Source organism: Bos grunniens, chromosome 9, assembly GCF_055505025.1.
Source record: "Bos grunniens cultivar Pamir isolate PY7600 chromosome 9, Bosgru_T2T1.0, whole genome shotgun sequence".
Lineage (NCBI taxonomy): Eukaryota > Metazoa > Chordata > Mammalia > Artiodactyla > Bovidae > Bos > Bos grunniens.
In genome coordinates, this window is record NC_141173.1 from 87,888,823 (window position 1) to 87,902,581 (window position 13,759).

General features: G+C 48.4%; 1 protein-coding gene across 2 annotated transcripts; it reads right to left on the reverse strand.

Annotated features, from left to right (window-relative positions):
* Positions 1 to 300: 300 nt before the first annotated feature.
* On the reverse strand, positions 301 to 7,973 carry LOC147366304 (UL16-binding protein 1-like). 2 transcript variants are annotated; one of them, XM_086318289.1, is made up of 6 exons: positions 7,172 to 7,973; positions 4,394 to 4,432; positions 3,464 to 3,727; positions 2,814 to 3,089; positions 1,579 to 1,707; positions 301 to 429 (listed from the first exon to the last, which is right to left on the reverse strand). In XM_086318289.1, exons 1-5 carry the CDS (start codon positions 7,257 to 7,259, stop codon positions 1,601 to 1,603), a joined length of 774 nt encoding a protein of 257 aa, XP_086174415.1. In that variant the 5' UTR covers positions 7,260 to 7,973; the 3' UTR covers positions 301 to 429; positions 1,579 to 1,600. The 2 variants fall into 2 exon arrangements, with proteins under 2 accessions (XP_086174415.1, XP_086174417.1); XM_086318291.1 differs by having other exon boundaries at positions 3,464 to 3,602; positions 7,172 to 7,274.
* Between the last annotated feature and the right edge of the window lie 5,786 nt (positions 7,974 to 13,759).

A 13,759-nucleotide genomic window follows, 5' to 3' on the forward strand; every position in this document is an offset into this window, starting at 1 on the left:
ATAAAGATAAATCACAGTTTTTTCATCATGTGCTGTGTGTGCTTAGTCTCTCAGTCATGTCCAACTCTTTGTGATACCATGGACTACAGCCTGCCAGGCTCCCCTGTCCATGGGATTCTCCAGGTAAGAATACTGGTGTGTGTTGCCATGCCCTCCTCCAGGGGATCTTCCCAACCCAGGGATCAAACCCAGCTCTCTTGAATTGTACGTGAATTCTTTACCATCTCAGCCACCAGGGAAGCACTGTTTTCATCATACTCACTCTCAAAACATAATATGGAACAAAAAAAATTCATCATCTCTCATTAAAAGATTTGTATTAAAAAATATGCAAACTATGCAAACAGCAGGAGATCAAAGGCGGCCAAGCAAAGACTGAGTCCTGAGGCCAACAGAGCACCTGTTGGGGCTTCCTGGGAGCGGCATCACCTGCAGAAAAGAAAGAGGTGTTGGCCCAGGAGATTGAGGAAATTCTGTCACTATCCTTGGGCCGCCCCTCCCCAGCCCCCCTTCCAGACCCGCCCTCACTGAGGGGCTTCTATGTCCTCCACCCCCACCCCAGGCCCAGCAGCTTCTTGTCACCTCCTCCTTCCTTCCTGTGTCACAGAGTCACCCCAGGCCTTGACATCCCCTGCTCAGGCTCAGGACTGCAGCCAGTGAGGAATCAATCTGCTCCCTTTACTCAGGTCTGGATCCTCCCTGAGGGGGTCCTAAAGGACCAGGGAGCAGGTCCCCGGAGGAGGGGTCTTGCTTCCTGACAGCCCTGGGGGGCTGCAGGCAAACCTCCTTCCTTTGCGCCCCTCAAGCCTCTGAGAAGCACACACAGCTCTCAGGACCAGGGTCCCTGCCCCCATCTGTTCCTGGTCCCCCCAGCTGGGCACCTCCACCCAGCTTAGGCCCCCCCCATCCCCAGACACCTCTGCTCAAGGCAGGGCTGCTCAGTGATGGAGGCTCTGGGTCCCCAGGAGGCTGGTGACCTGCAGGCCACACTGAGTCAGAACTGCTGCTGCTCCAGGAGCACAGGCCTGGCCTCAGCCCTTCCCACAGTCTCTGCTGTGGGGCTCCTGTCTTGCCTGCTTGACCCAGGCCACTTCCTGTGAGAACGGGCCTTTGGAGTTGGGTCTGCAAAGGCCTTCCTGCCCCTTCCTCCTGGGATGAGAGCCCGGCCCCTCTCATCTTGGCCCCTGGGTGGGTCCCCTCCCTGCTGACACATCATGTGGAGCCCCCATGCTGCTCTCAGCCCCCGTGAGTCCTGCCCTCGCCCTGAGTGCCTGCTGTTCTCACACCACCTACCGGGGCCCTGCCAGCCAGCAGTCTGTGCTCACTCAGGGGACTTGGCTAAACCCTCTTAACTTCAACAGGCCCCCAGCCACCCCCCACTTCCCACTGTCATTTAATAGTGAGGACCTTTCAGAACTGAGGCCAGAGCTTGTCCAAGTTCTGCTCTCAGGTGATATGGGGTCTTATTCACCTGCTCATTTCCACGATGAGGCGGTTCAGTGAGGGCAGGGGTTGGCCGGGATTCACCTTACCCATCCCACACCAGGCCCTGTGCCCCTGCCTTTCCTCCCTCAGTACCTGCTCCTGGAAAGGACTCAGCCTAGGAAAAGATGATGAAACTGGTGAGGACCATGGGGAGGATCCAGGATTTGGACTTGATGGCTGTGGCCATGGACTGCACTGTAGGGGGGCCTGTGGTCGGTGATGCTGCAAGGAGAGTAAGAGTGAAGCCCTTGTCCAGACCCCAAACTCGGCAGATGCCTCCTCACCCCCCTGACTCAGAACCCCTACTGTGCAGACAGCTTGCACCCATCACATGGAGGCCCCTGTGTTAGATCCTCAGGCGAGATGGGGGGAAGGGAGGAGCCCAGTCCTCACGGGGCTCTGACAGCTAATGGGGGAGCAAGGTTTCCAACACAGCCACTCATTCCTGCTGTGACATCAGAGATATGAGGATGAAGTCCTCGGGAGCTGACAGCAGAGGTGGTATTGACAGTTTTCCTGAAGTGGAATTGGTGACATTTAAAAGAAGATTGTGGAAAGAGGGTACAGTGAGAAATAAATCCCAGATATCAAAAAGACGTCTACAGGATTTGGATCAGCAAAAATCTACATTCAGTAGTCCAAATGCCTGTGCTGTGAGGAGAGATGTCAGGAGGTGGAAGAGGAAGGAGGATGACAGAGCATCCCGGATCATTGTTCTCCCAGGATCAACTCACTTTTTAAATTTTTTTTTTTTACATTATTTTATTTTATTTTTATTCATGACCAAACCATTATTAATTGGGGTATAGCCATTAACAGTGCTATGACAGTTTCAGGTGAACAGTGAAGGGATTCAGCCATAGATACACATGTACCCCTTCTCCCCTAAACCCCTCTCCCATCCAGGCTGGCACATAACACTGAGTAGAGTTTCATGTGCTATACAGTGGGAGCTTGTTGGTTATCCATTTACAAATAGCGGTGTGTACATGACCTTCCCAAAGTCCCTATCTATCCCTTCCCCCGGGTAACCATAAGCTTGTTTTCTAAGTCTGTGAGTCTCTTTCTGTTTTGTAAGTTTTCTTGCACTATTTCTTTTTAGATTCCACATATAAGGCATGTCTTATGATATTTCTCCTTCTCTTTCTGACTTAAATCACTCAGTATGACACTCTCCAGGGCCATCCGTTTCAGGAACAGCTCACTTTAGATAGGTCACTTTGCCAAAACACACACACACAGACACACAGACACACACATGCACACACAGACATTGGGTCCATATCACCTTGAGTGGACTACCACTTCCTTATACTCGTCTCACTTACCTGAGGTCTTCAACATTTTCTCCCAGCACACCATAAAATCCTGAAGCCAGGCCCGACAGTCTCCCATGGAGACCTTCTTGAAGAAGTCGGTCACAGCTCTGTCATTCTCCCACTTCTCTTTAATCTGTCTCCCTCTAGAATGATCTATTGTCCAGTGCCCACTCTCTGAATCAAAGCGGAGGCACATTTCTCCATTGAAGCCGAACTGCCAGGATCCACTGATGTGTCCATCCTCTTCACAATGGCACGTCATCCTGGCCTGCAGGGTCAGAGGGCCTGACTCCACCAAGGAAAAGAAAGAGCTCAGCCTTGGACTTGACAAATTCTTTGCCTCACCGTGGTCCACCTCCCCTGGGCACAGGTAATTGGCCCTGTTCTCTCCTCCAAGGCCTGCTCCTTCCACTGGACTACTAGGGAAGGACCAATACCCAATTGAATTTTTTACCCATAAACAATGGATGCAGCCCCTTCAGTATTTGGACTTCCTAACTCACCCCTGGACTCGATGGACATGAGTTTGACTTGATGGACATGAATTTGAGCAACCTCTGGGAGTTGGTGAAGGACAGGGAAGCTGGCATGCTTCAGTCCATGGGGTTGCAAAGAGTGGGACACGACTGAGTGACTCAACTGAACCGAATTGAACTCACCTCTGGCCGTGTGTTTCTCCGGTATAATGTCAGGCAATTGCCCCTTGAGGAAGTTCCCAATGTCTCTCAGTGTTTCTGTCTGTGTTTCCCAAGTGTTCATAGTTTTCACCTCTTCTCCCAAAGGACTTGTGGATTGGATCTTGGTGCCACCACAGTGATAGGAGAGAAAAACATTCCCATCGACCTGGCCTTGAACTACACACCACGGCTCTCCAGGACTGGGGTGAGGATAGACGGTGAAGTTGTAGCAAAGAGAGTGAGCGTCTATGAAGGAAAATGCAGGTGAGGGCAGGTTTTGGAGAAGACCCATTACCTCTTCCCCCAACTTATGTGAGAGCAGAGTAAAGCTGCAGAGCTGGGTTGGTAGAGCAGGAAGGCCCCCCTGCCCCCTAACACCACCTACAGGCTGAGCAAGTGGAGAAACCACATAACATTATCTCTACTCTGCTCATAAGGCCAACACAGAACCCAAAGCTGCAGAAAGGAGAATTCACAGGATTTAGCAAGGCCAGGGAGATGCTGCTGATCTACCACTTTGATGGGTCTTGGAATCCTGGAGAAGGCCTGGCCCACATGGCATGAAAGAGAAAATCCAGAACTTCCGAGGCAGGTGGTAGAGAAGGGGATTAAAGGCTCAGAGAAGTGAATGTGCCAGGGCGGGCACGGTATGAAAGGGCAGGAAAGTGTGCAGTCCACCAGGCTCTATGGAGCCCGAGAGGAAAGAATGGATGAGGAGCATCTCCAACAGCTCAAGGGTGACTTTTGCTGAAGGTCAGGGACAGTGGTGGGATTGGTGTTCCTGTGTGCTTCCAGCAGGAGTGAGGAAGGAGAAGGGGAAAGAGCTGATGCCAGGTGGAGTGCTCTATGTCAGCAACAAAGCAGATGCAGCGGCCAAAGTGACCAGAGAGCCCCACTGTCGCCAAGACTTACTGCAGAGAGTACGTCGCTGGCTCACAGCACAGGGTGATCCTAAAGGCAAAGAGAAGAGCAGTGAGCCCTGTTAAAAACTACATGATTGAAAGGAAAAATTATATAAAAAAATAGAGACAAACACAAGGCTGGATGTTCAGGAGGCTGAGTGCAGACATCCCAACAAAATGTCTGGGTCCTTTGTGCAGTATCCAGCACTGAGTCAGGTCTTATATTCAGAATCCATCACTAGAGACAGAGATGCCAGGCATCAGCAAGGAGGGCCCTCCTCTCACCACAGCAAGTGCAGAAGTCCTTCTGGCCTTTGGAAGCCACACGGTCATTGACTGGGGTAAGTGTACACTTGGTAGAGAAGCCACCCCCACATTCATAAGGACCTAGAGTGGGACTGTTATCATGTCCAGCAGTCTGAAACATCATCATGGCCCGCCTGTTATTACTGTGGTGCCTGAGATCTGTGGTAAGGAGTACACATCTGTCCCACGTGCTGCCCACAGGAGTGTCACCCATTCACTGGTCCTCATAGTGCTCATTTCACATTCACTGCATTTGCAATATGAATGAAAAATCTTCACAGTTAGTAAATTACCATGGGGTGAGGGCTACCATAGAAGCGATTTCCAAGTTCACACTTCTGACACTGACCTTCATCCCCCAATAGTACATGTAAACAATATCATATTCTGGAGAAAATGACAGAGAGGAGTACCAATCTACAACCCTCCAGGGCTGAAGAGTGTCGTCCCTATCCTATCTCCATTTAATTCCCAGTGTGGCCATAGATTTCTATAATTGTACATATGATATATTTCAGGCTCTGCAGACCATAGTTTTCTGTTACAATTGCTGTCCTAGCACAAAAACAGTCACAGACGATTGGTGAATGATGATTTGCTTCTTGGGCAGATGACCCAGCAGAACCTGTGACGTCAGAGGTGCTATGTGACGAATATGGCATTTTACTTGGAGGTTCACAACACAGACCCTTTATGTCCTGAAGCAAGGCCATGTGATTTGCAGTGGGGAATACTACAGCATTTCAATGTGGCTCCTGGTATGGTCCTGGGGGCTGGTGGAGGTGAAGCCTCTGGTCATGAAATGTCAACGTTGTCTATCATGATCTGGGCTCATCAACCCCTAGTCATTAGTTCAGATAGACCAGCCACCATAGGATTAAAGCGATATGGTGGTTTGGCATAAGAAGGGCCAGAGGCAACAAATAGGAAGAGAGCAGCAGGTGGCTTAGGCCTGACATCAGAATTGTAGGACCACTATTCCCTGGGGCCTGCCCTGTGGTTCAGCGGTATGGAATCCGCTTGCAATGTAGGAGCTGGAGTAGATGTGGGATCTATCCCTGAGTGAGAGAAGATCCCATGGAAGAGAGCATGGCAAGCCACTCCAGTGTTTTTGCCTGGAGAAACGCTTGGACAGAGGACCCTCGTGGGCTATAGTCCATAGGATCACAAAGAGTTGGACATGACTAAAGTGACTTAGCATGCACACACTATTCCCTGCTCATGCCTGAGGCTTCGTGCAGTATCCCCTATATCTCCATGGACCAAGGAAGCCATTCTAGAGCAGAGGGGTCAGGGGACAGTAGCCCATATCTGCTGGACCCACACTCCTTTCACATTCACACCACCCAGAACCTACAAGGTAGGACAGAGCAAGTTTTTGGTTCACTAACAGGCAGCTAAGGCATCCCTTGCACTAGTCCCTAGGGGAGGAGTCATCTGTTACTGTTTTGTGACCCAGGGCAGTCACATTGTTCTTTTGCTTTTTTCAGGTCGTCTTTTCCTGCTCTTGTAGCACAAATGTGGAGATGCTTAACACACACAGACACCACATGGCCTGTGGAGACCAACAGATTTACTCTCTGTCTTTTGAAGAAAAGGTTCTCCAACTCCTGTCTTAAATATAGCTATAAGAGGCCACTGTCTCCATAGTCTCAGGGAATATGAATGTGGGACCAAAGGGTAGAAGTGGGGGTGCCCGTCCTCACCCTCGTGCCCTGTGTCACACACTTTGGGAAACTCTTCTCCCATCTCTCCTGCTTTACGTCCTGGGGGCCAGGCTGGGAGGCTTCTGCTGGGGTGAATTCTCAGGCAAGAGGATAGGGTGCCAGTTGACAGAGGGCAGGTTTAGGATCCCTTCACAGATGGGAAGTTGTTGGAGGCCCTGAGGTTCTTTGGACGGGGAGGGATATGGAAAAAATAGTGTTGTAACCAAGCAGGACACTAAGGAGGCTTCCCAGGACAGACTCCAGCCATCTCCCCGCCCCTCCCTCCTGCGCTGGCCCCCCACTTCCCGCCCAAGTGGCGGACTCCACCTAGACCCTTGCCCATCTCCCGCCACCTTTCCTGCGGCCAACGCAACTGGTCAGACTCCACCCAGCCTTCCCCTGAACCGCGTGGGTTCGGTCCCTCGGAAGCGGCCGCCACCTTTCCTGCACCCGCTTCAGTGACTCCGAATTCCGGGAGCCCGGGGGGCTGCAGCAGCATTTCGTGACGCCGACGGGGCTCTCACGTCCCCTTGCCTTCCCTCCCTTCCTGCTAGGATTGATTTCTTTTTCACCCAGATCTTGTTTTCCCTGCAGGGGGACGGCAACCTGCCGCGAGTGGGGGCGGGGAGCAGGAGCCCAGCGGGAAAGGAGCGCGCGGAGCTTTAAAGCAGGGAGGCGGCCCCGCCGCGGCGTTCCCCGAACCGCCTCGGACACCCCATGCCTCTCGGGTCTTAAGGCCCCGTGTCCACTCCCCGCAGATTAATCCCCGAACTCACCGCCTCGCGCCGTGCAGAACCGGAGAGCCACGAGTAGCACCTGAGCCGCGAAACCAAGACGCGCTCCGGGGCCAGCCTTCCTGTCCATCACCACGTGGAAACCGGTTGGATCCGACCTTGCTGGGAGCTATTTATACGAGGGCTAGCCCGGCATCAGTCCATTCTCCGCCCCCTCACTGACACCGGGCAGTAGCCGCGCCCTCCTGACTCACTCCTTCCTCCAGTCCCTCAGCTGGGGACTTTTCTCCTCCAAGACATTCTCGCCTCTCAACCTTCCTCCTCATTCCCGCCTGCAGTCTTCCTGCGGTGGTGGTTTACTCGCTCAGTCGTGTCCGACTCTTGCGACCCCGAGGACTGTAGCCCGCTGGGCTCCTCTGACCATGGGGATTCTCCAGGCGAGAGTACTTCAGTGGGTCGCCATGTCCTCCTCCTTGGGATTTTCCTGACTCTGGGATCGAAGCCGGATCTCGTACGTTGCAGGATGAGTCTTTACTGACTGAGCTTCGAGGGAAGCCCTGCTTTTCTTAAAAGACTCAAGATTGCACCCTGCACCGCCCCCCCCCCCCAAAAAAAACCACCCCCCCCCACCGGAAAACTGTGGATCTCTTGAAAGGGCCTGGAGAGAGCCCTTAAGTGCAGTGTCATCAGCAATATATTTTCTAGTAGTTTCTGTCCGAGAGTAGTCCTAGACCTTTTGTGGGCCAAAGTAACTGTTCATTAGGAAGTTTGAGGACTGAGGCCGGAATCCGATTTTCCAGGTTCCGCGTGGAGACCGGGATCCAGCGCTGCCACCGGGCGCCCCCTGGCGGTCTCTTCCGGCTGCTTGTTCTACTCTGGTGCGTTCGTGCATGCTAAGTCGCTTCAGCCATGTCTGACTCCTAGTGCCCCATGGACTTTAGCCTACCAGGCTCCTCTGTTCGTGGGGATTCTCTAGGCAAGAATACAGGAGTGGACTGCAATGCTCTCCTCCAAGGGATCTACACTGTAGCCTGTGTGATCCATTTTCTTCCCCCTCATAATTTACTTTTATGCAGTGTCCAAGCAGCATTGAGCATCTCACGTTCACGTCTCAGGGCTATCCACTGATGAAGAGTGAGATCATCCATCACTCGTTGGGACTGACAAGGCCTCCTAATTCTTGGGAAGTGGGTCTACCAATAACATTGAGAGGTCAACATCTGTGATAGAGGGCTCCATCTCGCTGTTATCATGGGGCTCTTGGCCTCTGCTAGCTTCAGGGGTGAGTGAGCCCTGACCTCGGAGGGTCGTGCTGACACTTCAGCACAGGCAGTGCTCCATTTCATGTCTTGTCACTGAGTGACTCTGGGTTCCCTATTTATAGATGTGGAAATAGATTCGAGCAGAGTTTTAGGGAAGTAGCAAGAGCAATCAGGTGGAGTTTCATGTTCTTAGAAGTATGCTCGTTGTCAACACTCATTAAAATTACCTCCCAGTTGATTCCACTCTCATCTGGGGTCTAGACTATGTCCAGGTGCCAGGAGCATGCACGGGTGGGGGTTGCCAGGCCTGTCCAGAGAGGCCCGTCTTCCCCTACCTGGCTGTCCTGACCAGGACTCTAATGCTGTCCTTCTGCCTTTCTCCTGCTCTCCTAGTCATTTGCCTCTTCACCAGCCTTCTCCACTGGGCTACGTGGTCCCCATGTTGCCTCTTGCCAGAGATTACACCCAGGGCCCTGTCCCCAGGCCTATGCATGAGTCTTCCCCTGACACATCGATCACCTGAACCCACCAAGTTGCTGCCCCACCCAAGCCTGAGTCCTGTCCTCCTCCCAGCCCCCATGTGTCTCTTGTTCCCAAATTGTTACACACCAGGCTCTTGGCCTCCTTCATCAATAGAAATCAATCAGAGGCCAGACAATAGAAATAAATTTCTTAAAAGAAATTGAGGCATGGCTTTACTGGGGGTCCTGGTTCAGCAGAGGGGACAGAGAACAAATGACAGTTTCCTTGCTTGCTCACTCCCCGAGGTGGTGGGGTGAGCTGGTTCCTTCTATGGGGTGAGGGGAGAGGTGTTCCCAGGGGTCAGTCAGAGGGGTGGCTTCGGGGACTGGCTGAACCCTCAAGTGTTGTGTGCTGGGGGCATGTGAGGCATCCTGCTTTTGCTCTGGGCTCTTGAAAAGTGGCAGTTAGGCTTTTCATCTCTTTGTATCTTTCTCCCAGAATAGCTTCAACTACTCCAACTAAAAAACAGTCTATTTTTAAAAACCTTTTTATTTTGTATTGGGTATAGCTGATTTACAAACCGTGTTGGGATAGTTTCAGGTGAACAGCTAAGGGACTCACCTGTACACATACATGTATCCATTCTCCCTATACTCCCATCCTGACAGGGCAGTCACCTAACATTGAGCAGAGTTGTGGGTTCGTTCTTTGTGCTGGGAAGATTCCCTGGAGAAGGAAAGAGCAAACTACTCCAGTGTTCTTGGTTGGAAAATCCCATGGACAGAGGAGCTGGCAGGCTACAGTCCATGAGGACAGAAAGAGTTAGACACACACAGAAAGAGAGCACACACACAGACACACCATGTGACACACTTCCGTCCTGGACAGTTATCCATTTTAAATAGAGCAGGGTGTATATGACCTTCCCATACTCCCTAATGATCTCTTTTCCCCATCCTACCCCTAGCAACTATAAGTTTGTTCTCTAACTAAGTTTGTGAGTCTCTATCTGAGAATGCAAAACGTCCTTAATTGCTGATATGAAGAAAGTTTTATGGGTTTGGATGGAAGATCCAACCAACCACAACATTTTCTGAAGCAAAAGCCAAATCGAGATCAAAGCCCTAACTCTCTTCATTTCTATGAAGGCTGAGAGAGGTGAAAAAGCTGCAGAGGAAAATTTGAAGATAGCAGGGGGTGCTTCATGAAGTTTAAGGAAAGAAGGCATCTACATAACATAAAGTGCAGAGTGGAGTAACTAGACCTGATATAGAAGCTGCTGCAAGTTTTCCAAAAGATTTAGCTAAGAGAATCTACGAACGTGGCTCCACTGAATCAGAGATTTCCAGTGTAGACAAAATATCCATCTATTGGAAGAAGATGCCTGCCAGGACTTTGATACCTAGAAAGGAGTGGTCAATGCCTGGCTTTAAAGATTCCAAGAACAGGCTGATTCTCTTGATAAGGACTAATGCAGCAGATTATTGGAAGTTGATGGCCATTTACCACTTGAAAAATTCTAAAGCCCTTTAAAGTTAGGCCGAATCTGTTCTGCCTGTGCTTTGTAAATGAAACAGTGAAGCCTGGATGACAGCATACCTGTTTACGACATTGGCGCCAAATGTTTTAAGTCCAATATTGAGACAAATATTGCTCAGAAAGAAAGATCACTTTCAAAATATTACTGCTGGCTGACAAAGCATCCAAGAATGTGATGGAGAAGTACAATGAGATTCATGTTATTTTCATGGCTGCCAACACAACATCCACATGGATCATGCAGTAATTATGATGTTCAACTCATAGTATTTAGGAAGTACATTATAGGCTATAGCTGCATAGATAGTTATTCCTCTGTTGGATCTGGGCAAAGTCAACTGAAAAATTTCTGCACTGAATTCATTTTTTGAAAAAACTTATAATCTTTTAAAAGAAACATTTACTAATTTATTTTTTTGGTCGCATTGGTTTTAATTGAGGCATGCGGGATCTTTGCTGGGTCATGCAGGAACCTTCATTGCAGCACACAGACTCTCTAGTGGTGTTGCCTGGGCTCAGTAGTTGTGACACGTGGGCTTAGTTGTTTGGCGACATGTGAGATCTTGGGTCTCTGAACAGGTAGTTTTCTGAACAAGTATCAAGCCATCATTCCTTGCATTGGCAGGTAGATTCTTCACCACTGGACCACCAGGGAAGTCCCTTTACATTGGATTCATGATTATAGATTCCACTGAAAACAGTGAATCACGGGAATAGGTTGAAATGTCAACATTAATGTGAATATAGAGAAGTAGATTTCTACCATCACAGATGACTTTGAGGGGTTCAAGAATTCACTGGAGAAAGTATGTGCAGATGTAGTGGAAATAACAAGGAAGCTAGAGTTAGAAGTGGAGCCTGAAGATGTGGCTGAATTGCTGCAATTGCATTATAAAGCTGAAGTGAATGAGGGTTCATTCTTATGCATGAGCAAACAAAGTGGTTTCTTGAGACAGAAACTGCTCTTGGTAAAGAAGCTATGAAGTTTATGGAAATGACAACAGAGGATTTAGAATAGAACATAAACTTAGTTGAAGAAAGCAGCAGCAGACTGCAGAGGATTAACTGCAATTTTCAAAGAACTTCTACTGTGGGTAAAAACACTGTTAAAGGGCACTGCATGCTCCAGAGAAATCTGTGAAAGGAAGAGTCAAAGGATGTGGCAAACTTCATTGTTGTCTTCTTTTCAGAAATTGCCCTACCCACCCCGACCTTCAGCAACCACCATCCTGATCAGTCAGCAGACAGACACTGAGACAAGACCCTCCACCAGCAAAAAGATTTTGACTTGTGAAGACAGAAATGATGCTCAAACTACTTTATTTTAGAAACAAAGTGTTGTTAATGAAATTCTGTATATTGTTTATTTAGTTGTAAAGCTATTGCACACTTAACAGATGTCAGACAGTGTCAATTAACTATATACAAAGTGAGAAATGAAAAATTTGTGTGATTCACTTTATTATGATATTCAATTTATTGCCCTGGTCTGGAACACAGCCTGGACTATCTCTGAGGTTTTGCTGTATCTACATGGCTTTTGTTCTACATTTTGCATCTGGAACTAACATTGGGTTGGTTGTGTAGTAAGAAGGACAAACGATCTACTCGAGATACACTGAAATACACATCTCAGGACAGGATTCAGTTTTACTCCTACAAACAATGTACAAAAACTCCTGTTATTGCATTTCCTGTACCACTTGATTCAGATTTATTTTAAAGGCTGTCAGTTGTATGAATATATGAGGATATCCCAGCAATTTTTTGTCAAGTTGATTATTCAGGATATGTTCAATCTTTTCACAGGTTTACAGTTCTATGAAGACCTACATGACCTTCTAGAACTAACACCAAAAGAGATGTCCTTTTCATCATAGGGGATTGGAATGAAAAAGTAGGAAGTCAAGAGATTCCTGAAGTAACAGGCAAGTTTGGCCTTGGAGTACAAAATGAAGGCAGGAAAAGGCTACTTTGAGTTTTGTCAAGAGTACACACTAGTCATAGAAAAACACTCTTCCAACAAAACAAGAGAAGACTCTACACATGGACATTACCAGATGGTCAATACTGAAATCAGACAGATTATATTCCTTGTAGCCAAAGGTGGAGAACCTCTATACAGTCAGCAAAAGCAAGACCTGGAGCTGACTGTGGCTTAGATCATGAGCTCTTTATTGAAAAATTCAGACTTAAATTGAAGAAAGTAGGAAAAACCACTAGGCCATTCAGCTATGACTTAAATCAAATCTCTTATATTATTCAGTGAAAGTGACAAATAGATTTAAGGGATTATATGTGGTACACAGAGTTCCTGAAGAACTATGGATGGAGGTTCATGACATTTTACAGCAGGTGCTGGCCAAAACCATCCCCAAGAAAAAGAAATGCAAGAAGACAATATGATTTCTGAGGAGGCCTTACAAATAGCTGAGAAAAGAAGAAACATGAAAGGCAAAGAAGAGAAGGAAAGATCTATCCATCTGAATGCAGAATTCCCAACAGTAGCAAGGAGAGGTAAGAAAGGCTTCCTAGATGATCAATGAAAATAGAGGGAAAAAAAAAACAAACCAGAAAGGGAAAGCCTAGAGATCTCTTCAAGAAAATTTGAGATACCAAGGGAACATTTCATGCAATAATGGGCACGATAAAGGACAAATTGAAAGGACCTAACAGAAGCAGAAGAGATGAAAAGGGGGTAACAAAAACGGACAGAAGAAGTGTACAAAAAAGGTCTTAATGACCTGGATATCCACGATGGTGTGGTCACTCATTTAGAGCCAGGTATCTTGGAGTGTGAAGTCATGTGGGCCTTAGGAAGAATTACTAAGAACATAGCTAGTGGAGGTGATGGAATTCCAGCTGAGCAATTTAAAATCCTAAACGGAGATATTCTCTAAGATGGCAGAGGAATAGGACGGGGAGACCACTTTCTCCCCCACAAATTCATTGAAAGAACATTTGAATGCTGAGCAAATTCCACAACATAACTTCTAAATGCTGGGAGAGGACACCAGGCACCCAGAAAGGCAGCCCATTGTCTTTGAAAGGAGGTAGGGAAAAAACTATAAAAGATAATGGAGAGACAAAAGAGGGAGGGACGGAGATCCATCCTGGGAAGGGAGTCTTAAAAAATAGAGAAGATTCCAAACACCAGGAAACACTCTCACTGGTGAATCTTTGGCGAGCCTTGGAACCTCAGAGAGCAACATAACCAGGAGGAAAAGTAAATAAATAATTAAAACCCACAGATTACGTACCTAAGGCAACTCCCAGCAGAGAAGCCATGCAGTCCCTTGCGTCCGACACTAGCAAGCGGGGGCTTGGCAGGGAGGCACGGGTTGCATTGCTTAGAGTAAGGACTGGG